At 42.7% G+C, this 22,433-nt stretch overlaps 1 protein-coding gene across 1 annotated transcript in view; it reads right to left on the bottom strand.

Annotated features, from left to right (window-relative positions):
* HECW1 (HECT, C2 and WW domain containing E3 ubiquitin protein ligase 1) overlaps positions 1-22,433 on the bottom strand; it is a 301,389-nt gene that overhangs the window by 54,841 nt on the left and 224,115 nt on the right. The window contains 5 exon segments of the mRNA XM_048510455.1: positions 1,954-2,088; positions 2,365-2,550; positions 6,766-6,887; positions 8,537-8,667; positions 19,507-19,657. Of these exon segments, the coding sequence (XP_048366412.1) occupies positions 1,954-2,088; positions 2,365-2,550; positions 6,766-6,887; positions 8,537-8,667; positions 19,507-19,657 (725 nt within the window).

Below are 22,433 nucleotides of genomic sequence, written 5' to 3' on the forward strand. Positions count from 1 at the left end.
CTCTCAGGCATCTAAGTTCCATGCAGCATTTGGGAAGTTCTGTACAGCTCTGAGGGACGATCGGAAGGACCATTGCTATTACTGTATTTCTTTTCCCTTATGTCCTCGCCAAACTAGACAGTGAAAGAGCAATGTTTGGTTCTTCCTGGGATTCTGTTTTTTTTCCATAGTGGTTGCAGGGAACACAAATTTTGTCAGGTAAGTGTTGCTGTGGAAGGGGCCTTTCCCCTGCCATCATTTTGCCATTCAATTCCCCCAACCCTCTGAAAGCACTATTTGCAACATAGAAGAAAATATGTAGGTACAACATTGGGAGCCTTGACCTGTACGGCCCAGCTTGGCCAGTCTTGTCAGATCTCAGAAGTTAAGCAGGATCAGCACTGGTTGATACTTGAACCAAGGAGTTCCAATTGGCCATGCTGGCAGGGGCTGATGGGAATTGTAGTCCATAACATCTGGAGTGCCAAAGGTTCGCCACCACTGCCCTACGGGGTCGCCATAAATCAGCTGCAGCTTGACGGCACAGTCCACCACCACTATAACATCGGGATGGGGAACAAACATCCCAGATGTCTGACCTTCGCAGATATTCTGCCAAAGGACGGCTTAATTATACCTATTTTTTTAAATCACACATAAAATTACATGAAGTTTACTGCTGATCCCAAGCAGTGTAGTAGAGACACAGGAGGAGGATGGCAAGTCTGTGTTCCCCCCATACCTGTGCTTTGAGCCATATGTGATTCTTCTTTCCCCATCTTCCAGATCCACAGCCATTTCATTGGCTCTGTATATTGTCCGTTGTTAACATATATTAACATATATTGTCCACTGTTAACATATACAGGTTACCACATATGTAACAGCGACGAACATTAATGCGGGACAGCGATTCCCAAGCAGGGTTCCGTGGTACCCTGGGGTGCCGTGAGCATGTCCCAGGGGTACCACGGCAATGCTACCGCCCCCCCTCACTTTTGCAGTGTCTCCCACCGGCACCAGCAAGCATATGGAGCTGGCCCAGGGGGCAGGGCCTGCCGCAAGGTCAGCAGTCACTTCCCAACCGTCCCCAACCTCCCCCCCCCCCGTGCTTCCCTTCACCCTGGGAAGGGAAGGTGGGGGGAGGAGGGCAGGGGTACCATGAGATATGAAGAGTGAGGTCAAGGGTACTGTGACGTCGAAAAGGTTGGAAAACACTGGTGTGGGAACTACTATTCAGTATTCCTGTTGCTGGGCTGATGTTGGATTTAGCTTCAGTCTCTGCTGTTTCCTCCCCACAATGTATCCTCTCAAAAGCTCTCAATTTTCATCCTCCCAAACCAACATTCCAGTTCTTCTAACTTACCACTTGAACCTAAGAATTCCTAAGTTTGCTCTAGTGCGATGAGAGAGATCCAGTTGTTTGTGCTCCAAAGAAACCATGACAGGATAAGTCTAAATGGGACCAATGGCGTGTCGCTTACAGCTGTCCTTGCTTGTCATCGGTTTGACCACAAGTGACACAGAAACTCATGTGCAACTCCAATTTAAATAGGAGTTGAGGTAGCTAATTTATGGGAAAAGATCCCCTTATCTAAACCCTATGTTCCTCAAAACCCTGTGTCCCTCAAAACCCTGTGTCCCTCATCCCTCTTCCACCAAAACATAAGGATTGTAATATATAGCTACAAGAATATTTATTGGACATAAAGGAAATAACTGTGTTGTTAATGGGTATTTATTTGTTTAATATGTTTACACCCTGTAAATCAGGGGTGTCCAACTCTGGCCCTCCAGACCCTCCCTGGGGGCTGATGGGAATTGTAGTCCATGAACATCTGGAGGGCCAGAGTTGGACACCCCTGCTATAAATGCTTCACCTGAAAAGGTTCCCAAGGTGGATTACTAAAAACAATACATGTATTGACACACCATATATCCAGAAGCAGTAGGCCGTCATGCTGAGAAAATTACCTCGCCAGCACTGTAACTACGGAGTCGCTGGAGATGCTGCCTGTGGGTCAAATGATTAGGGAGGCGGCCATTTTGAAGGGGGATTCTAGGATCGATGAAAGTGGTGGCACGGCTGTTGTGGTCAACAAAGAAGGACTGTAACGGAAACAACAAGCCAACATTTTACCCCCCAAAAAACATCACACCGTTTGGGCAAACAGATATAATCCTGCTTACTTAACTGTACTTATGACTAATCATATGCGGCATTACATTCAATTATAACTCCCAAGGGCATACAGGTACGCGTCTGAATATAAGTGAACATTACGATTTTAATCCTCCAAATGGCTTTCTGGGTTATCTTCATGATATAAATCGAGTAAACTGATAAATGTTGTGGCACAGTTTTTCTTCCAGTTCTCTTCGTACCTTGCCTTGCTGGTCAGTCTTGATTTCCCAGCCTCGCGGAAGTTCCAGCCGTGTGTCAGCGAACATGTTGATGAAATTGACCAAGTCCCTGTTGTGCTGATACCGCTCGAAATTTCGAGCATCCCTGCGGATTTTCAGAATCATGTGTTTTAAGCAGGTGCTGTTGGTGAAGACTCGATAGGCACTCTGAAGGAAGAAAAGCAGGAGGAAAAACTGAAATCGACATGATTAAAAAATGCAAATCAAATCTAGGATCTGTTGCAAAACAAGGATACGCTTTATCTTTGTAAAAAGCATTTGTCTGAAAGAATGAAAAGTACGCTTGCAAAGCCCTTTACAGAAGGAATGATCTCTCATTTGGATAAGGCTTTCGGGCACGCATATAATTTGGGTCTTGCGGTAGACCTTGAACCTTTGGGGATGTTGGCTGAGATTCTGCAGGCACACCAGTACCCATCTCTGGCCAAAGGAGGGAACCATAAGACAAAGCATAATTTCATCCCTTCAGAGGCGTACCCGCCTATGGCGACATGGGGCCACCCATGACGCTGGGCACACGCCTGTGGGGCGCTCAGCAGGCTCCTGCCCACCCACCGCTGCCTTCACCTGCTGGCCGTCCATCCGTCCGTCTGTCCAGCTGTCGTCCCCCTCACTCACAATGGCTCTGAGGCTCGGCTTCAGGGAAGCTGCTGCTCGGGCAGCCTGTCTCTACGATTTCTTAAAAGGGCAATGCTCCAAAGATTGCTTAAAAGGAATGTGTGAGTGAGGGGGATGAGGCGCTGTGTGTGGGGGGCTCCCGGAGGGTTTTTGGTCTTTGGACGCCATTTAGACCCGGTATGCCACTGCATCCCTTTGATCCCTTTGATATGATCAGTATATGTAATGCAAGTGAGGCCTCGAAGAAAGAAGATCAATGGACGCCCTTTGAGAAAAAATGTTCAGGATAAATTTAGTATAACTCGCTAAAAATAACTGAAATAAGATCTACATTTTGACCTATTATGTATTTAAAGTTATTGTAAATAGATTAAGCTTATAGTAATATGTTAAGTCAAGAAATTTTGTTTTGGACTGTGATAGAGAAGTTCTTCAACGTAAATTGTAAACTATATTAAGATATTACTGTATATGACTGGTAGCTCCAAGGAGAAGAGCTCCTGTTGTAAAGTCATCAATAACTGTCTGCTTTTAATTGTCATAATTGCATCTGTATTAGATGTTTTACTTTGTTTATGTAATATAACTATTGTTAATAAAATTCATATTTAAAAAAAGAAAAAAACTTTTGCTGTATGAGGTCAACAGGCATTTTTGGACACTACAGATATGTTTGATTCTAAAAGGAATATCTGAAAGATCAGCCACTAATCATCTTCACACTACACATCCTTTTTGGGACAAACACTAATCCATAGATTGGTTTTTAGACCTGTATAACATCCTCGCAAGGCAGACTCGCATGACACTTTTGGCAAAACACTTTAATGTTGAATATTTGCTGGTTGTTGATTGCTTTTATTTGGAATAAAAGCCCTTCGGGGATAGGGCGGTATACTAAATTTAATAATAATAATAATAATAATAATAATAATAATAATAATAATAATAATAATAATATTTGATGGGCACCCTTTTTCTGAATGCATTTAAGGTCCATGCCGCATCAGGGTGAACCTCATTCAATGTGTTTGCTTCTCTTGGGCCAAAGGGAGCAGGTCACAATCCGTCTCCTGCAATGACTATCGCTACTTAAACACACTCCTAATAGTGACTGATACTTGAATCCACATTTTTCTGGGACCCACATTTTTCTGTATAGCACAGTCAAGAGGACGAACCATGGCTCAATAGTAGAGCATCCACTTAGCATGCAGAAGTTTCCAGGTCCTGTGTATGTAGTCATTTGCTATTTGTGGACGGCAGAAACGCAGCCTTTTGGCTCTGCACGTTAACGGTACAAATTCAGCTGCTCCGGCACCAACTAACTAACCCTTTTAGTAGCCCTCTGTAACCTTAAAAAGAAATCAAGAATTTCACATATGTTTTAAAGCCTTCAAGGAAATAAGAGACTTGTTCTCCATTTCAGCACCAGCTGCTAGTTAATATTTTCCAACTCAAATTTCACGGCCATAATTAATGCTTCTAGGTTTTAATTGGAGTTTGTGGTTCAGATATTATAACCACATTAAGCCTGAATTTATGTGGCTTATTATTTTAACACAAGTGGAATTTGTATGACTGCCCTAACAGATGTTTCAGCGGGTCAATCTGGCTTCTGTGGCAGGATCCAGATTTAGCTTTGTAAAAGAAAAGGTGTTCATGTTCATTTGATACTCTCTTTGATATAAGATCCGTTGACACAAGTTAAAAGCAACCCGGGGCTCAAAAGGTATATTCAGATGAAGCACGGATGTCTTCTGAATGGTGCTTGATTCCCCTAAATAAACAGAGGAGGTTCTCAAGGAAACAAGGTATGTCTCTATGAATCTGAGGAATCACAGAATCATAGAGTTGGAAGAGACCACAAAGACCATCAAGTCCAACCCCCTGCCATGCAGGAACACACAATCAAAGCACTCCCAACATATGTTCATCCAGCCTCTGCTCAAAAAACCTCCAAAGAAGGAGACTCCAAAGAAAAAGTTTAACATGAATTTCTCACTGTATTTCATTTCTGCCCATCCAACTAAAGGAAAAAGTACATGTCTGTCAAAACAGCGGGAGAAGAGTTAGTTACATCCCATTAATCTCTGAGTGAGTATCCCTTAGACTTTCTGCCACCCAGGAAACCCTTTCACATCAATTATTTAGACAGGAATTCCTCAGCATTTGCTAAAGAATCCCATTGTACTTCAGTTTATTCTTCAGATAGCTTATGAGCTCACACTGAGCTTATGGAAGGTACTAGCTAGGTGCTGGGCCTCATCTTAGACCAGGGGTGGTCAACCTATGGTGCTCCAGATGTTCATGGACTAAGCTAAGTGGGGTTAGCCCTGATTAGTACTTGGATGGGAGACCACCAAGGAAGTCCAGGGTTGCTACACAGAGACAGGCAATGGTGAGCCACCTCCAAAAGTCTCTATCACAGAGATGGTTGGGAGAAAGACTCCCAATAAGTATTGTCACTCCTCTCTCCCCCTCCCCCCACAAGCCTTTGCCCGTGACTGATGAAGGACCAAGAAACCTGAGGAGATCAGTTCTTTCAGGGGGACTATCTTGCCATTCCATCTCAGTCACACATGCCAGATCTACTCCGTGTGCTGCAAAATCATTTTGCAGCATTGCTATCTTAATGTTGATGCATCTGGCATTGCACAACATCAGGGCAGGAGAAGACCAGGACCATTGTAGCCCAGGTCTCCTAGCCCAGGACCATTGTATCATGGGATGGGTCAAAGGCTGGAAGGAGACCAAGCATATCCATATCTCCATCTCCTTCCCTTAAAACACCAGTTCCCACCACCATACCTCCAAAATCCCCTGATCACTGGGATTCCTGACCCAGCACTCGACTCCCCAGTGCAAACTGAGCTCAAACCCATCCTTCCCTAAATCAATACCCCACATCCAGTGGTGGGATTCAGCCGGTTCGTACCACTTCGGCAGAACCGGTTGTCAAAATGGTGCTTGTGAACAACCAGTTGTTAAATTATTTGAATCCCACCCCCAGAACCGGTTGTTAAATTATTTGAATCCCACCACTGCTCACATCCACATAACATACATTCCCAAGACATCAAAGCTTTACCCCACCTAACAGCTAACAACGACAATACACTAAGTCAATAATTATAACATCTCCCCTTTCCCTCCCATAATCATGATTAATTAGTGCTGGCCCAGAAGCAAGAGTAAGCTACTTTGGTGGTGACATGGACTAATCCAGCCAGACTTCAACAGCCCACCCCTGTGCAGCAGTCTTGGAGGTATTTTAAATGGGCTGCTTGGGACAGCAGATGTTTCACTTCACACAGGAGGTCAGTCTTGGTTCTAGTCAGCCTTGATGTAGAGATCATCAGGCTTCCAGAGACCTCTGGAGAAACCCCCAAGGTCTCCTGAGGCATTTCTGGCTTAGCTCTACGACACACAGCCCAGATGTTAAATTCATTACGAAGTGCCTACATGACTCAGCTCATCATAATAAGCCTTCCAATGGCATCTAATGAGGGCAGCCACAAAGTGGCCGACAGAGTCCAAGAGCGTTAAACAAAACCAACAGCTGAAATGCCTACGGGGTCACCGTAAGTCACAAGCAACTTGACAACAGGCGACACCGACAGTCAGCAGCCTTAGGAAGATGGCTATGCTGAATCTCCTGAGACCAAGACATGATATTGTCTCTGGGCATTTCCACCAGAGTACATCACCAACCTGCAAAACAGTGGAGGGTCAGGAACTTACATAGTTCGCATGCAGCACCGTGAAGAACTCGGGATTAGTGATGAACTTGACAGCCGGAGACTGCAGCAGCAACGTGATTTTTTGAGAGTTCACAGGCGAAAGAGACACTTCTCTTCTCACTTCTGCAAGTCAAACAGCTTACGTGCAAACACAGCAAAAAGAGCCCGTCCCACAAATGGTGCCAATACAGCCTTTGCCTCTCCTGATATCCCCCCCACCTTCTACTGCCTAGTTCCCCCCCCCCCCAATCTTCTGGGTACTGCAAAAATGATTTTTAACCCTTGCAGAATGTTTTACAACAAATCTGGCTTTTTTAAAAAAATACAAGATGTGGGAATTTGCAAGTGCATTAATGGATTAGAAAATGAAAGTTGGGTTGTTCTTTTGAAAAACATGGCTGATAGCAAAACCAGAAAATGATTAAAAAACCATATTTGATAGTTAATTAACAGTAACATGTTTCAATTCAATAATCACCTATAATGAACAAACCTATATGTTTAAGGGCTTGTGAAAGAGCATTCCTAATATTTCTTTGTTATCTTCTAGTAACTTAAAGAATGCGCCACTCACATTTTTGTTCTTGCACAATTTATCCTCAAATCCCTTTCCACACTCAATAACGCACCATCCTACGCTCAGGTATGGCAACATAGCCTTTTTAAAACAAAAAGGAAATAGCCCTGGCTACATGCGCAGCCACACTCTGGAGAAGGGATACGCCCAGGTGTCAAAGAATCACATATCTAAAGTCATATCCGAAGTCAGAGCTTAGATCCACAAAATAAATCTATTTGATGGGGCAACTTACAGAAAGAGGAGATGTTTCAACAAAATCCAAAATGAAGCAAAAATTGGATGGGAGATAAAAATCTCCAAAATGGAGAAGCAATGTCTGTCTAAGTCAGTGGTGGCGAACCTTTGGCACTCCAGATGTTATGGACTACAATTCCCATCACCCCCTGCCTCCTTCCTCTACAAGGAGGAGCAGAAGGAGAGCACTGGGTATGTTCTAAGGCAGAGGTGTCCAACTCTGGTGCTTCAGATGTTCATGGACTACAATTCCCATCAGCCCTTGCCAATTGGCCATGCTGGCAGGGGCTGATGGGAATTGTAGTCCATAACATCTGGAGTGCCAAAGGTTCGCCACCACGGGTCTAAGTGCTCATCAGGGAATAGAATGTGGCAACTCAAGGTAGAAACTGTTGTGAAATCTTAGCTGCAAGCTGGTTGGGGATGGAACAGAAAGATTGCTGGATGTGCTTTTTACTCAGAGGCCAGTGAAGGGCCTTGGAGCAAAAAGTATGTCCATATCCGTTCTCTGCACTGAGAACAACCAGGCAGAAAGGGCAACGGGACTAGTTTGTACACGTGGTTTGCCGCTGACTTTCCCATGCATGAGCAAGTATCTTTGAGCTTAATCCTGTCCACATTGATGTGGAGGAAGAGAAGTGTGAATCACAAATACATGGCTTCAGATTATTGCAGCAACAATTACACCTTTTTCTATGGAGCCACCCTGACTGTCAGAACTGCGTGTACTTAAACGACACCGTATTCATCCCAGGTCAAGTTAATGCTCATTCCACAAAACTGTGGACAAACAGAAAATCATTCTTATTTAGAAAACTCGGGTGCATGTGACAACAGTGTGCAATTCCCTGTGGATAAACTTTTAGACACTAAGCTAATTCTGCCAAAATGTTAATCTGTTGCGCTACGAGCAGAACGTCATTCGAGGATAGCTACAAGCCATGTAAAAATGGCTTACCTGAATTGGGCTGGGAAGAGTCTGCCTCAGAATCGCTGCCCCCTGTGGGAGGGAGTCTTTCCACCCTGTTACTGACCACAGTGTCTTCCTCCGTCCTCTCTGTTGCGATAGTTCGCTGAATATTTTGATACCTTGGTTTTGGAAAAGGAGAGGAAGAAACATACACAAGTGAGTGGCATATGAGTAGCTCCGAAGCATTTCTGCTGCTCTGCATTTCAAACTCAGCACGACATACAGTTTCATTTACTTACTTAACCATACAATATGCAACAGCTAAAGCATTTGCACATTAACTTAAAATTACAGTTTTATTTTCCCCATTTTTTGTGTTTAAGAGTAAAAATTTGCTTTCAGTGGGAGTGAATCCCCTTTGGGATTCTAGGGTGGTCCGTTTTGTTTTCCCTCTTTGCTTGGCCACAATTTTACCTTCTTCTCAAGAAATCCTGGACAATCGGGAAATTAATTTCATCATGACAATTCGTAGCCCATCAGATTTGGTCACTTACTGAACAAGCTCCTGTATAATAAGATTTGTGCTTCCTGGGTCACTCACATGGCTGACTGGATCACATATTTTCCTCACACTAACCCTTGCATGCCCTATCTTGGTTTCAAAACAATCAAGAAGAATTCTATAGAAAGAGAGGAATTTACAAATATTCTGAAAAGCAACCAAATTTTTCCTTAGTGTCAATGAAAACATCCCACTCTGAGCTCTACATCATCTCGTCTTATGTAAGAAAGGACCCCAGAAGGAAACCCTCTGTAGCTGATCTCAAATAACAGTAAGGTTCTGACTGGAAAAGTAGGGGTGTGCAATATGAAACTCCAAACCAAAGAAATACACAGAAATTACTGGTTTGTGTTGTTACCGTGATTTTTCAGGACGATAACACAAATCTGGGATTATTAAGAATCACAAAAAACCCATTCCCAACAATCTGAATTTTTAATCTTTGGGTGCTGCTACAACACACGAACTTGTTTTTTCTTTAATTCTACTGATTTCCCAGGCAGAGGTATTTCCCTCTTCCAATCAGATCCTTGCTTGGGAAGAAGTTCTTGCACGGGAAGAAGTTCTCCAGAGTTCATTGGCTGGAAGTGCTCTGTGTTCTTCCAAAGAATACAGAGCACTCCCAGCCAATGAACTCTGGAGACAAGCCACAGAGCTACAGTTCTCTTGTTTGTAAGACGGAGCCCTTTTGTTCTTTGCAAGTAGAATAGCTGGGGAAATAGAGAACTGGAGCAGCTTGTTCTGGGCCTGTAGAATTCAACCCCTTAGTCCAATTTTCTTGAAACATGTGGCTTCTTTAATGGACAGACAATACTCACTCTTCCGCAATAGTGTCATTTAGTAAAAAAACAGCTACTCCAGTCTCTCCCCCAAAGTCCACCAGGAGGAATAATGGCGGACAGGGTGAAGCTTTTGTAAAGGAAACTACTTTTACTTGGTGAAAGAAAACAGACCACAACAACGAAGGATGGCAAATGCAGAGCTTTCAGTGGAAAGGTACAATGTTTTCTTGGCACACATCCCTATGCTAGAGATGACTCCCAAACAAGACTGAGATGTAAAATATAAATGAAATAAATGATATAGGAATTCTTGTTCATTTTTTCATTGTGGCTGATAAAAACTTTCCTTTTTTACTTTTTAAGAATGGCAAGGTTTCCTTTAAAAACAGACATTAAAAAATAAAGATAAGTTTTGAAAGATTTATAATTGATTAAAAAAAAACATTTTCCATCAGTGTTATTCATTTCACCCTTAAAGTTGCTTTTTAATACAATTTGCTTAACAAGGAGGTGACTGACATAATAAAATTAAGCTTTAAAAAACACCCACAAGAAGTGGGGGATTTGTTATTTTGTCTTCAAATAGGAGCCCTTACAAACAAATTATTATATTAGACTTCATGATTATATTAAAATAGCTCTACTTTCCTCACTCTCTTTTTTATAGGAACCTATAAACATTTTTATTCACTTCACAGCAGGCTGACTGAACAAACTTTCCATTCCCCGCATGGCAAAAGTTTTATGACCCTCTGATGCAAAAGCAGAGCAGAAAAAGTAGTTTGTATATTCATAAGGATATATACATGAGTTTTCTACTTAATTAGATGGTAGGAAAATCCCCTGCTGGCAAATGATTCCTTAGAACTGAAGTGATAGGCCAAGAATTGCGACTTTGTAGTCTCAATTATGTAGAATAATCTTCAGTAAATTCCTAAAAATGTCAACGCAATTGAAAAAAATGTTTGAAAACACTTATAGAGATATGTTTGAAAAGAACAAGCGGGTCGTTTTCCAAAGAATAATTGCAATGAAGGCTCTAGTTACTGTATGCAGTAGAAGGTAGTAATATTTCAAACTTTCTACCCTCAGGAAAACCTTTCCGCGTCAACTGCTTTGTGAAGAAACCCCTGTGTGCCTGTCACAGAAATGTCTGCGTGTTGTAGAAGATTTTGTGATGTTTCCTGGGGCATACACTCAATTTGCCAGAGCCTGTTGGGCCTTAGTATCAAGATGAATACACCTTAGAACATGTTACGCTAGCTCAACAATAAAAGTGTTTTTAAAAGGGTAGGGCAACAAACAGGGGTGTCCAACTCTGGCGCTTTTGATGTTCATGGACTACAATTCCCATCAGACCCTGCTGGCATGGCCAATTGGCAAGGGCTGATGGGAACTGTAGTCCATGAACATCTGAAGCGCCAGAGTTGGACACCTCTGCCTTAGAACATACCCAGTGCTCTCCTTCTGCTCCTCCTTGTAGAGCAGTGGTGGCGAACCTTGCCAATTGGCCATGCTGGCAGGGGCTGGTGGGAATTGTAGTCCATAACATCTGGAGTGCCAAAGGTTCGCCACCATGGTTGTAGAGGAAGGTAAATGGAAGTCATAACTAAACTCTCATGGAAGCCGGCCTACCATTACTGAGTTTCTCATTGAAAAACCTCCAGGTTTCTTGACATTCATTTTTAAAAAAGCAATCAATCATGATAATACCCTGGTTTCCATCCATCCTTAGTTCCATCCATTACAGTTATATTCTGGTTTCAAAATATCCAAATTTATTATTGTGTCTGCAAGGAAAAGCTTCTAGCGACACAAATGCTGGAACGTTTCTACCCAAGCTTTTGGCTCAATATGGTAGCAATGTGTCCCATACGGTTCATCATAGTTAAGGGACCAACAACACCCTAAGGCCATGCTGGCAGGGGCTGATGGGAATTGTAGTCCATAACATCTGGAGTGCCAAAGGTTCGCCACCACTGCCCTAAGGTCTTTCACTTCCCCTTTCTCTTTTCGGGGAATTATGAATGTGGAATAATGAATGTACACCAAAGTTAATACTGGAGTGTTGTGGGTTTTTCGGGCTGTATGGCCGTGAAAGCCTTTGACAATACAAAGTTAATACTAATTCTGAACAACTTCAAACCAGACTCTGAAAGAATACAAACCTGGAATAAAGGAAAAGAACGGCTAGTGTTAATCTCAACAGAAACATAACACTGCACCCAGGTTTCATCTAAAAAAGGGAAGGAAGGGGAAATTTGCACTAGAAAGAGTGGAGGAACCCTGCATGCAAGCCCAGAAGGCATTCCCAATCTTCCAATCATGGTTAAAAAATTAGGAAATTACTACAACTTACAATTAAGTGGGAGGGTCAATACCAATGTTTAAAACAGCAAAACCAAGCCACTGTTTACAAGAGGGGTTGCTACATGCTTGGGACACAAAGAACACCACTTTGTAGACTAATCAGAAGTACACACATACCCTGAAAAAAATCCAGTCTGATGAGAACCAAATATTCTCCAGTAGGCAGGGAATGTTTAGTACAGTTGTGAGTAGGTTAGAAGAAGAGAAACATAGAAAGATGCAATAATTGGGGGCGGGGGGGGGGGGGGGATTTAGACAGAGAGGATATTTCCAGACTCGTTCAGGTTCTGTGATACTGATTCATAAGTTACCAAGAAGTACAGGTGTTGTTTCCTGGGCCAGCTCCCCTGTTGTTTTGGCAACATCCATTAAAAAAATAATTATCTGGGTTTCTTCTCAGGTTAGCACTAGGGGAAGGCAAGCTGCAATATGAAAAGGCACAACTTCACTCATTTAAAGCTCACAGTTCCTCTTTACAGATATTATTAGCAATTTTCAACACTTGACACCATGTGACTTTCTTTACCATGTTGGTATGCTTTCATTAGAGGATATTATGCCATAAAAGAGAAATCTGGATTTATATCCCGCCTTTCTCTCCTGTAAGGAGACTTAGAGGGGCTTACAAACTCCTTCCCCTTCCTCTCCCCACAACTGACACCTTGTGAGGTAGGTGGGGCTGAGAGAGTTCTGAGAGAACTGTGACTGGCCCAAGGTCACCCAGCAGGACTGTAGGAGGGGGAAACAAATCTGATTCACCAAATAAGACTCCGCTGTTCACATGGAAGAGTGGAGAATCAAACCCAGCTCTCCAGCTTAAAGTCTACCTATTTTTAACAACTACACCAATTAATTCTCCCATAAAAGATTGTGTGAGGAAATAGTTACTTTGAATAGTTTTTTAAAATAAGTTTCTTGCACCAGTTCTGAGGAAAAAAGTGAACCAGGAGTATTATAATTACATTAAAACCAGAAAAACAACAACTAAGAACAGCTTTAATAATATTATTGTTTGTACATACTGATTGTAGCTTGTTTCCTAATAAAGAACTTCGACATAGAGATTCACTGTATATTCTTTGAATACTGAGTATTTTAAACAGGTGGAACTTCAAGCATAGAAAGAATACAACAGTCAGAGTTTCTGTGTAGAAAATTCACATAAGTCTTAAATTTTGCTGGCCCAGAGAATAATGTTTATGGTATCAAGGTATTCCATTTCCTACTGTAGATGAAAAAAGCATTAACTGGCAAAGTAAAACATTGACTCTGGAGAAAAGTACTGAAAGATTATATTTCTTTATGTTCTGTTAGGAATACGTCCAGACATTATAAAGAAGTGATTGGTGCAGACGTTATGAAGAAGTGATTTATCTGAAAACAAGAAACAATTTGGAATGCTGAGTTGCCCCCAAATTTTGCCTAAAGCAGTATCTTGAGGCTAATTCAGTCACTTCTGTTTGAAGAAAACATCTCAGGAATTTCAAAGGAAAACTAAAAAGAGTTCCAGCAAAGCCAGCAACCTTGCTCTGGGGTCCCTACAAATCCCACAAAAATTCAGAAATACACGCTGGAGGGTAAAGGAGAATGATCAACTAAGTTAAGTTGAACTGAAGAAGGCTACAACCTATGTATTAGTTTTAGTCACTCCATGTGTACATCACAAAAGAACCTAGGAAGTTTTGGATCAGTATACTTCAGTAGCAAAGATCCAATGTAGGTTACAGATGGTGAAGACTAGAACTGACTACAACATTCTCTGAAGGCCACAACTGACTTGGCTGGACCAAGTGATTCATTCTTGGTAGTGAATCATGTACTACTGATATCACAAAATTGCTTTTTCTTGGAGGTTGGATCGCACATTACTGATAATATTTGGTTGAATGAATCATATAGGATGGAAAGACAATTTACATGTATCACCATGATAACCATGATTAAAAATGTGAAGGGATGTCATGTCGAGGAGGGAGCAAGCTTGTTTTCTGCTGCCTCAGAGACTAGGACACGAAGTAATGGATTCAAGGTGAAGGAAAAGAGATTCCACGTAACCATCAGGAAGAACTTCCAGACCGTCAGGGCTGTTTGACAGTGGAATTCACTGCCTCGGAGAGTGGTGGAGTCTCCTTCTTCGGAGGTTTTTAAACAAAGGCTGGATCAGCATATGTTGGGAGTGCTTTGATTGTGTGTTCCTGGCCGTTGTGGTCTCTTCCAACTCTATGATTCTATGTATACTGTTCACAGGATGTCGCATGGCTTGGCCAGAGGCATTTTGAGAAGGGAAAGAGGTTGGAAACTTCTTTTGTGCTATGAAGATCAAGTCATGATGCAGAAACATTCTATTATATATGATTTCTCTGTTTCTTTTTATATTTATCTGCTAAACTGCTTTGAGTCCACAGATGGGGAGAAAAGCAGGGTACAAATGTTCATATCAGTCAATCAGTATAATCATTTGGAAAAACTCTGCCGTAGTCCTGTTGGCCCTCAGAAGGCAGACATCTGGTTGCGTCAAACAGGGTGCTAGATTAGAATGACCGCTGGATTGATGCAACAGAGCTTTTCTAATGTTCTTAAGATTGCTTCCCCTGTGAATGTTTCAGATCACCTCTTTTGTAAATGTTGTATGCAATGTTTGAACAAGAGATCCACTGACTTAGAAAATCCACTCAAGACCTAATGCTACGGCTGGCATTTTTAGCTATTAACTTTTTAAAACTCTCTAGATTCCAAAGAATGTTAAAATGAATCCTGTAAGAAAATATCCCTTCACTATGTTTAGCAAAGAAGACAACATCACAGATTACTAGCTTGTAAATCATGCTGCAAAATTAATTAATTTAATTGGGAAAATTAATTAATTTAAAACAAGGATGATTTTCCTGAACCCACAAACGCTATCATGGATGAAGTAGGGAGACCAAGTTTTCTTTGCAAGTGATCCGGCAGGAGGGAAAAGCTTCTAAAAATAGCACTGCGGTGGCAGGATGAAGGAATGTCATGCATCTTTGAACAGGCTGAAACAACTCTACAGTTTCAATTATTCTGATGTTACTGATACAGCTACAGAATTTTGAGATGCTGTTCTAATTCCTCCCTTAGCTTTCTGTCCTATGACCTAGAGCTCTATTTCTAGTTTCTTATACAAATCATCTGCTATATCTCCCTCTGTTGGACAGAAAGGTGATTGATCAGAACATTCCTTTCATCTTAGCTTGAAGACTCCAAAATTCCATCTGTATTATGGGCCACATGAAAGTGATATCCATACGGGACTTCTGCCCGTATGGATATCACTATTCGTCCTGCCTGGGTAATGATCAAGGAAGAATAAATGATTCCCTGTCATGCAGCAGAGCACTCCACAAGCTGCTTTCACATATAGGTGTTGTGACGCAGACCAGTGGAGTTTAATTTAATTTTATTATAGTTATACCCCACCCTTCCTGATCAGAGTTGAGTTCAGGACTGCTTACAAAATTTAAAACATTAATATTCCAACATTATATAACTTATGCCTTTAAAAAAGTATCCAAAGTAGGAGTCCTAGAACCTCACGTTCATTTCCTCCACCCAGTCAGTGCTGTGTACCACACAGGGTTAAATCAGGCACGTAACCTCTGGCAACACAGGGTTAAATCAGGCATGTAACCTCTGGCAACACAGGGTTAAATCAGGCATGCAGCTAGTGACAAATTAACACACTGAGTGTGTGTGTGTTTTTAAATGTTAGCGTCTGCTCTTCCTGCATGCATTTCTTAGTGATGGTAGTGGCTGTTGATCCATTTGGGGGGATTCACATGTGTGCAATTTTGCCAAGGATCATGGGAATTTGTCCCCATTTTGTTTTTTTGCATCTAATTTTAAAGTAAAAATGTGCAGCGCAATAATAATCCCAATTTTTTTGGTTTAAAAGCAAGTGTACTTCGATTGTGCTGGATAAAAAAAAATCTGCCATGAGATTTCTGTCATAAAGGACAGATTGCTTTGGAGAATGCCTTCTTTTTTACTTGCAAGTTTCTACTGGGCAACCATTTGTGTCATGAGCAAGGGCTTCTCTGATTGGCTGCCTTCATGGGCTCAATCATCTGAATGCTAACCAGCACGGCTTCAAAACCAGTTTACAAGGTGTTTGCTGCCGAACTGAACAAATCTGCAGTTCAGCTCACCTTGATCGCAGCCATGGATCCAGGTACCTGTAATCTTCAAAGTAAAATTCATGACATTCCCAGTCATGACTGTACTCTGGCATTAAGATACTTCATGTTGCCCAAGGGGAAGCTGAATTACTTTTAGCTGGAGCCTCGTGTTTCTTGAAAAATTTAGTTCTGCCTTTGTACATGCGGATGGATCTACTGGGGATACATTCACAGGCAACCTTTCATGCGTAAGGTTTTTATTTTTTAATTCAGCCATTGCTAGGCACTGCTGAAAATACACGTTGGAGCTCTTCATCCCTGCGAACTGAGGCATTGAGACATCTTTCAAATTCATCTGAAATGCAGTCTTTTTCTTCCCAACTGAAAAAAAAATGTTAATCTCCGTGTTGTTGCTGAAATTAGTTTGTCTTTTTTGGTCCGTTGCGCCCAAATGTATTTGAGCTCACTGCCAATCAAGCCGAGCTGAAAGAAGCAACAGCTAAATATGTGTCCTTCTTTCTGTTTTTTTGGTCATATAATTTACATTTCACTTGACAATTTACCACAGCAAAAGCATTTTTACCACAATGTTTGTGTTTTTCTCTTCTCCCTGCTAACTATAATGATACCATTTCCCACTGAAACAACTAGGTCTGGAGCGTCTGTCCTCTAATTATATGGCTTAAAAGAGTGAGCAGACCAGGTGGGGTTTTTTTTCTCATTCGCTAAAAATGACAAATGGTTATCTTTGGTGTGCCAAGCAGGCAGAAGACAGAGGAGCTAGTGCAAAGCTTTTGCCTCCCAAGACAGCTAAACAGGATGGGAGTTCCAGATGTGGAGGCGGACACTCCAAATCTGTCAGCTCTCAGAAGATAGCCAGTAGGAATTGAAGTTTTTCCCTCAGGGCAATAACTCCCCTTCTGAAAACGCCTGTTGTACCTGAGGGATAATGCCATCGAGGCCTCTATAGAATTGTCCCAAGTGTACTAGACACAGACCTAGTTCCCAAAAGTACGGATGAAGTACTAAATCTGTGTGTGTGTGTGTGTGCATGTGTGTGTGTGTGTGTGAAATCATAAGTGGGGCCTGTTGCAAAGAAACAATTCCGGTGGGGGAGCTATGTTGGACTGCGGAAGCAAAATTAAACAGGAGTCCAGTGGCACTTTAAAGAGTAACACAATTTACAAGCTGTTGTGAGTTAGAGATCCCATCAGATGTGGCGAACTCTGATTCATGAATCAGAGTATTCTGGTATATTTTTTAAAAAAGTTTTTATGGTGCCAGCAAACTCATGTTTAGTTTTTCCACAGAAAACTAGTTTGTCAGATAGAAGGCTAAGCTGGCATCCTCTTCCCTGATATGGTAAGTTTTCAATGAAAAAGATTCATTTATTTATTTGTATGGAAGAGTATTCAGTCAGCCCACCCCCATCCCCTACAGTCCGAAACAATACAGTTCAGGTATGGGTTTACTGTAACCTATGTGGTTTGTGAAAATTAGGAGGCAGAGTCAGTATTAGGAGGGGGGAACTATACGTGGGGTTCTCCGATGTTCTTAATTGTGTCCCATGTTTCATGGCAGAGGCAATAAAACACACAATATGATGTTATTAGTCTTACATGATTGTCCCTACATGTAATGTGGAAGAAGGAGAGTTACCATAGACCACATCAAATAATTTGTAGCCCCTATGTTTCTTGCAACGTGTTTTTTTGTCCTTCGTGGGGAGAGGGGTCTTATTCATTTTTACTGAAGTCTGTAAATTACAGGCCTAATGTAAACACTGACTACCATTCTTTGCCATTTTCAGCTGCAGCCCAGTATAGTTATCTGTCTGCTAGCTAGAACAAATATTTTGGTCTATTTTGTAGTAATAGTCTACTTTTAACATGATCTAGTTAAAACTTTTTCATTTTTGTAGTCCGCTTCTAGCCTGAGAACTGTTTCATGAGACTTGTTTTAAGATGCTCAATATTTTATGCTGTTTTTATGGTCCGACTGGGTATTTACAGCTGGATCTTTAATCCAAAATTTTAATTCTGAATTTCTGTAGTGTTTGTTTTTACGTTTCACATTGCGCATGGCTCTGAGAAGGTTCTCTGGAGAGGTGGTATGGAGATTTAAATAAAACTGTGGAAGTACCGTATGAACACACTCTTTATTATGTACTTTTGCAACATGGTCACGCTTTAGTGTTGCCAACTACAGGTTGGAAAATTCCTAGACATTTGGGAGTGGAGCCTGGGGAGGGCACGGTTTGGGGAGTGGAGAGACCCTGCAGGGTATAACAGCATAGAGATCCGGGCTGTGTGGCTGTGGTCTGGTAGATCTTGTTCCTAACGTTTTGCCTGCATCTGTGGCTGGCATCTTCAGAGGTGTATCCCAGAGAGAAGTGTGTTACACACAGACTGAAACAGTGTTACACAGTCTGTGTGTAACACTGTGTGTAACACACTTCTCTCTGTGATACACCTCTGAAGATGCCAGCCACAGATGCAGGCAAAACATTAGGAACAAGATCCACCAGACCACAGCCACACAGCCTGGAAAACTCACCAGAACCAGTTGAATCCGGCTGTGAAAGCCTTCAACAATACATCATAGAGATTGCTCTCTGAAAATTCCATTTTCTCCAGGGGAAATATGGAGATCAATTGTGATTCTAAAACAGTGGTTCTCAACCTGTGGGTCGGGACCCCTTTGGGGGTCGAACGACCCTTTCACATGGGTCACCTAAGACTCTCTGCATCAGTGTTCTCCATCTGTAAAATGGATAAATGTTAGGGTTGAGGGTCACCACAACATGAGGAACTGTATTAAAGGGTTGCGGCATTAGGAAGGCTGAGAACCACTGTTCTAGAAGATCCCTGATGTACCTGGGGGTTGGCAATCCCATCAGACAGACAGACAGACAGACAGACAGACAGACAGACAGACAGACAGACAGACAGACAGACAGACAGACAGACAGACACACACACACACACACACACACACACACACACACAGAGTGCTTATCCTTTTTCCTGCCCCAAACAATAGAGCTAGTAGCTTGGTAACATCTTATTATATTGCAGTAAACATCTAAATTTAGGAATGGTATTGGAAGAGCAAACCATAAAGACTCTATCTGCTGCAAACAGGTTGAGTGTGATCACTTACCGTCGATTCAGTTGCTCCATTTGTTGGATTGAACCTGATCTGCGTATTCCATCAGGAGTCGCGGCCGCAGTTGGACGCTGCCAAGTGGTGGTTCGATTCACGTGATCCACGTAGAATACCCGTCCATGGCTGTCTATGCGAGCTTCCCAATCTTGTGTAAAACATTGTTGTTTTTTTAAATCAGAAAACAGAAAGTGAGGTCATTTGTCTCAGGATATCCAGATGCCCAGACTACTCAGGGAAATATGCTGGCACCACGAATGTCAAAACGCATAGCTAATTAACAAACGTATTTTAAAAAAACCCAAACAACTTTTGTATTGCTTGGTGACTCAACACAGATCCTACCTAAGGGCATCCTTAAGTGAAAGGCAGACTGAAAAATGGGCAGATAATTTCATATTTGGACGTGTTAGCATTAGGACCACAGCACACTTGCTGTTCAGTACTTTAGCATTAATCCAAAATTCATGGGGAACCCCCCTCCAAATGACAAAGTGGTGCCATAATCACATTTGTATCGAGTGTACAGCGGAACCTCGGTTTTTGCCAGTAATCTGTCTGGCGACACTCGGCGAAAACTGAAACTGGCAAAAACCGAAGCTACGCCGTTTGTGCATGCATTACGCAAACGGCGTAGCAAATTTATGCAAAAATTATGCCGAAAATGGAGGTGCCCAATGAAAACTGAGGCAAAAAAATGGCCGGGGGCGACCGGTGAAAACCGAAACCGGCGAAAACCAAAGGCAACGATTACCGAGGTTCCACTGTACTTTGTTTTGTACTGCATTGTGTGGTCCTGTCACCACAGTCACCAACAGAACTGATATATAGATGTCAATCACAGACTAAAATCCCAGTATGATGAGATGTCCCAGGTGATGGTGGGTGGATGCCAGTTGAGCTCTGAAAAAGAAAGTCTCCTCTGCAGGAACCGCCTAATGTCACTGCTGTGATTTTAATTCTCAAGCTGCCTAATCAGTTCCAACTCATAAAGAGATTAGCAATTTTGGGGTTGAGCTGCCCCCTCCATGGAAATTCCAGGTGAGAATTCCTGCAAGCTCACGTGGGCTGACGGGGATCTTATTGCAAACGTTGCCTTATTTATAATACACTTTAAAACTGTTACAGATATATTGTTCAGATGACTGAGAACATGCATAGCAATGGTAGTGGAAAATGCTATCAAGTCACATCCAATCTATGGTGATCCTAATGGTTTTTCAAGGCAAGAAACAAACAGAGATGGTTTGCCATTGCCTGCCTCTGGATATCGACCCTGGACTTCCTTGGTGGTCTCCCAACAAGGAACTAAACAGGGCCGACCCTGCTTCCAAGAGCTGATGAAACAGGGATAGCCTGGGCTATCCAGGTCCGGGCAAGTATAGCAATAGCTGGGGAAAAAAAGAGAGAAGATATATGTTTTGCAAGACAAATGAAGAAAGGGGCCATAGGGTGGAATGTTTACTGCCTCGAAAACCTTAAGTTGCTTTTTTAAAAAAACAGATAGAACATGCAAATTTTTAAAGACTGATTCCTATCATCATCTACTGAGGCTATAAAGCGAGGAATTTCAAATTGTTACAACTAGACAGCCTGTAACAATCATATAATTATCCAATGAGTCACGCAGAAAGCCTTTGTTGACCACGGTACGAAGGTGAATGCCAACTGGAGAGCTCAGAGCTAGAAATGGCTCAATTTCCTTCGAAAGCACCTTACTGGCATGACAAGCAGTGGGGCTGGGTTGTAAATACTCTCAAAACTTTATGGTGCATGTACCCAAGTTTGTAAGACACACTCAATATACATCAAGGATGTGTATAATACCACAGATGGAGAATGCATCACAGTAGATCTATGGACATATTTGCAACAAAAAAGTATTGGGGTGAATTTCACGTATGGCTTTTTTTCTTTACGCAAAGCTTAAGTCAGTGAAAAACTGGAAACAGGAAATACTAACTGCCAGGTAAATCCACGTATACTATGTGGAACACAATGTTCAAATGGTGGAACAACAGGGCAGAAAGTGGTTACCAGCTTGGTCCTCCACGTGTTTACTTAAAGTAACATCCCATTGATTTGCATGGATCTTACTTCCTATAGTTGTTCTTAGCCATGGGACATTGTTTTGGATCCTGACTAAATTTTCCATCAGGATCTTTCCTGACTCTCTTCTCTCTCTGCAGCAGAGGCGTGTGTGTGGGGGGGGGGAATGGCGCCCAGGGCAACAACTGCTCTGGCCACTCCCCCCTACCTTTGCCTGGCTGAGCTACCGCCGGGTGCCCCTCGGCCCTGCCCCACCAGGCTGCTCCTTCGGCCAGTGGAGGCTCTGTAGTCATCCCCGCAGGGTCGTCGCTAAGGAATAGGCGAGACGCGGAGGAGGTTTCATCTGGTGGAGAGCGTCAGCAACAGGAAGCGCGGGATTTCGTGATCCTGCGGCAGCTTCTGCCTAATGCTTTGGTCTCTGGCACCTTTTATTAAGGTTTCATTGTGGGCGTGTAAAGGAGGTGGGTAGGGAGATGAGCGGGAGACCGGGAGACCTGGAGATCATCATGTGATGCATGGTCTCACCTGGCTGCTACGTGCGGAGAGGAGCGTAAGCGTCTGAGCCTAATCCTCACCTGGGGGCAAGACCATTGTCCCTGCGCCCGGTGACTGAGCCAGACAGTTCATGACCCGTGACTCATAGGGGGATGAGGAGTGGGGGTGCGGTGCGACCAGAAGGCCGTAGGAGCGTAGGTGTTCCAGCGCTCGACCACGGTGCTGCTGGGTCAGCGGTGCATTACTACAGGCTCCACCGGCTGAAGGAGCAGCCTAGTGGGGTGGGGCCAAGGGGAGAAGTGTGGGGGGCCGTGACCAGCTGGTGTGCCCCTGGGGACATGTGACCCCACTTGTCCCCGTGAGCGCTTTGCCTCTGCTCT

The sequence above is a fragment of the Sphaerodactylus townsendi genome, linkage group LG11 (assembly GCF_021028975.2).
Source record: "Sphaerodactylus townsendi isolate TG3544 linkage group LG11, MPM_Stown_v2.3, whole genome shotgun sequence".
Lineage (NCBI taxonomy): Eukaryota > Metazoa > Chordata > Lepidosauria > Squamata > Sphaerodactylidae > Sphaerodactylus > Sphaerodactylus townsendi.